We start from the raw sequence: 3,491 nt of genomic DNA on the forward strand, positions 1-3,491 counted from the left end.
GTGTGTCTGTGTTTGTGTCTGTATGTCTGTGTGTCTCTGTGTCTATGTGTGTGTGAGTGTGTATGTGTGATGTAGGACTTTACTTTCTACTGTAAGAACTGGGCTTTATTTGGAGTAATTTGGGATGTCATCGACATACTTTCGCTAGGAAAGTTGCACAAATGCCTTTCAGTTTAGCAGACTCTGCAAATGCTGTGACAATAGACTCAAGGGTTGAAGGATAGAAGCTGGGAGACCAGGGAAGAGGTTACAATAACCCATCGGAGAGAGGAGGGTGGCTGGGACTGGGGTAGTTTTGGTGGGGGTGGGAAGAGCGAATTAGATTCTGAGAAACACTGAGGGTACGGCCAAGGGGCTTTCTGATGGTTTGGACCTAGGGAATTAAAGAAATAGAGAAATTTAAAATAGTCCCAGGATTTTTGACCTGAACAAAATAAAGACTAAAGAACATCTCATGTTGCCATGATCTTTCCTTTTTTTTTCGAGATGGAGTTCCACTCTTTTTGCCCAGGCTGGAGTGCAGTGGCGCGATCTCAGCTCACCGGAACCTCTGCCTCCCGGGTTCAAGTGATTCTCCTGCTCAGCCTCCCGAGTAGCTGGGACTACAGGCATGTGTCACCACCCCGGCTAATTTTGTATTTTTAGTAGAGAAGGGGTTTCTCCAGGTTGGTCAGGCTGGTCTTGAACTCCCAACCTCAGGTGATCCACCCACCTCAGCCTCCCAAAGTGCTGGGATTACAGGTGTGAGCCACTGCGCCTGGCTTGATCTTTCCTTTTTGTAACACATGTAAATGATCTCTTGGGCATGAAATAGTCCAAGGCCTGTTAGAGACAGTGGACCAAACCCAAGTGGCCCCAGCTATGTGGAAAGCCTGGGCTTTGCTGGCTGAAGGAGAATCATCCAACAGTCCTGGGGCACATGGAATGATCCCATTTCTACCCTCTGGGTTTGGACGTGCACGAATAACCATGTGCAGTCCAATTCCAGAGCTGGCAGAGGTCCTGTCACCTGTGTCACAGGAAGACGAGAGTGTCCTCCTGCGTGTCTCGGAGCATATGCTGTTGAACGGAAGAATTTGGAGCACGATAGAGACATGTCCCTCAGTCTCATAATTTCTCTGTGTTCTCAGGTGACTGTGAACGACTAAGCCATGGGAAGATGGGTGAACCAATCATACACAGATGGCTTCATCCTCGTGGGCATCTTCACCCACAGCCAGACTGACCTTGTCCTCTTCTCTGCAGTGATGGTGGTCTTCACAGTGGCCCTCTGTGGGAACGTCCTCCTCATCTTCCTCATCTACATGGACCCTCAACTTCACACCCCCATGTACTTCTTCCTCAGCCAGCTCTCCCTCATGGACCTCATGTTGGTCTGTAACATTGTGCCAAAGATGGCAGCCAACTTCCTGTCTGGCAGGAAGTCCATCTCCTTTGTGGGCTGTGGCATACAAATTGGCCTCTTTGTCTGTCTTGTGGGCTCTGAGGGGCTCTTGCTGGGACTCATGGCTTATGACCGCTATGTGGCCATTAGCCACCCACTTCACTATCCTATCCTCATGAATCAGAAGGTCTGTCTCCAGATTACTGGGAGCTCCTGGGCCTTTGGGATAATCGATGGAGTGATTCAGATGGTGGCAGCCATGAGCTTACCTTACTGTGGCTCAAGGAACGTGGATCACTTCTTCTGTGAGGTGAAAGCTTTATTGAAACTGGCCTGTGTAGACACTTCCCTTTTTGATACCCTCCTCTTTGCTTGCTGTGTCTTCATGCTTCTCCTCCCCTTCTCCATCATCGTGGCCTCCTATTCTTGCATTCTAGGGACTATGCTGCGAATGCACTCTGCTCAGACCTGGAAAAAGGCTCTGGCCACCTGCTCCTCCCACCTGACAGCTGTCACCGTCTTCTATGGGGCAGCCATGTTCATGTACCTGAGGCCTAGGCGGTACCGGCCCCCCAGCCATGACAAGGTGGCCTCTATCTTCTACACGGTCCTTACTCCCATGCTCAACCCCCTCATTTACAGCTTGAGGAACCAGGAGGTGATGGGGGCACTGAGGAAGGTGCTGAACCACTGCAGGATTGGCAGCCAGCACTGAACCCCAGAGTCTGGTGCCTGCTGTGCCACTTCTTGCCTGTGTCACATTGCTAAGTCACTCAACCTTTGTGAGTGTCTGCTTCCATTCACCTGTTGATGGTCACTGGGTGGTTTATAGGTTTTGGCCATTGTAAGAAAAGCCACTATGAACATTCCTGTACCAAAAAGAAAAAGAAAAAAGAAAAAAAGAAAAAAATCATGACACGTGCACTCTGAGGGATTTTGTAAAGATCACAATGTGTCAATCTAAAGCTCCATGAAGAAGCAGTGCCTTGCTATTATTGTCATTGTGGATTGTTTATAACATCCTTGGACTAAATTTACTCTATTTTTTATTTTCTTTATTTTATTTTTTGTGTGTTTCTGCTGTTTAATGCTATATTTCTTAATTCTTGGCAATAGCGGTCTTTTATCGGATGCGTGCTAAGTTCTAGGTTCCTGTTCCTTTTCTATTCTTTCTAAATTATTTAATTGATGACTCTGGCTAACAAATGTGGATACCTTAAGTGGAAACTTTCTAAATGGCAGAAACTCAGTCCATATAACTCTTCTTGGACAGTTCTTTGCCTTTTTCTGTGTTCAATTAGAGGCTTTATAAAACCTCCTTTAAGTAATAAAAATAAACCCCTGCAGTTTAGCAGTTATCCTCATGGGGGGAATATCTTGTTTTTTGTGTGTTATGAAAGGAAAATATCTTGGGCCCCCAAAATCACTAGGAAAAAGGGAGAACTCAGGCTGGGAACGGCTCAGGGCAAACCTGCTTCCCATTCTATTCAAAGTCACCCTCTGCTCCCTGAGACAGATGCGTCTTCTGATGGCCTCCTTTGGAGAGGCTCGTCAGAAACTCGGAGAATGCAAGCACTTGTCTCCCACCTACCTGTGACCTGGAAGCCCCTCCCTGCTTCGAGTTGTCCCCGCCTTTCTGGACGGAACCAGTGTATTTCTTACATGTATTGATTGATGTCTCATGTCTCCCCAAAATATATAAAACCAAGCTGTGCCCCGACCACCTTGGGCACGTGTCGTCAGGACCTCCTGAGGCTGTGTCATGGGCGCATCCACCACCTTGGCAAAATAAACTTTCTAGATAAACTGACACCTGTCTCAAATGTTGGGGTTCACAGTGTATTAACAGTACCAGACCCTGTGCCTTATAAATAGCAGTTGCTCAATAAAACATGATTGAATGAATGCAAGAAGAGAGCATCAAGTGAGGTAATATAAATGGAAGCATTTAAAAACTTGACACTGTTCACATGTCAAGTTTGCTGTGGCAGCTGTGATTCATTTTAGTACCTCAAGTTCTTTAACAGTTTAAAACTCTCTCTTGGAGGATGAAGACTGGAAGAGAAATAAGGAGAGAAACTGAGTCATTATTTTGAAACTTGTGTAT

The 3,491-nt window shown here is 46.5% G+C and overlaps 1 protein-coding gene across 1 annotated transcript; it reads left to right on the forward strand.

Moving 5' to 3' along the window:
- Window positions 1-1,151: 1,151 nt before the first annotated feature.
- On the forward strand, window positions 1,152-2,099 carry LOC112626815 (olfactory receptor 2V1-like). Its single transcript, XM_025389167.1, has one exon. It carries the CDS (start codon window positions 1,152-1,154, stop codon window positions 2,097-2,099), a length of 948 nt encoding a protein of 315 aa, XP_025244952.1.
- The last annotated feature ends 1,392 nt before the right edge of the window (window positions 2,100-3,491 follow it).

This window comes from Theropithecus gelada, chromosome 6 (genome assembly GCF_003255815.1).
Source record: "Theropithecus gelada isolate Dixy chromosome 6, Tgel_1.0, whole genome shotgun sequence".
In the NCBI taxonomy this organism is placed as follows: Eukaryota; Metazoa; Chordata; class Mammalia; order Primates; family Cercopithecidae; genus Theropithecus; species Theropithecus gelada.

What these genes read in the sequence shown, in the direction of transcription:
- LOC112626815 (XM_025389167.1), top strand. Translation starts at nt 1,152, where the DNA reads ATGGGAAGATGGGTGAACCAATCATACACAGATGGCTTCATCCTCGTG.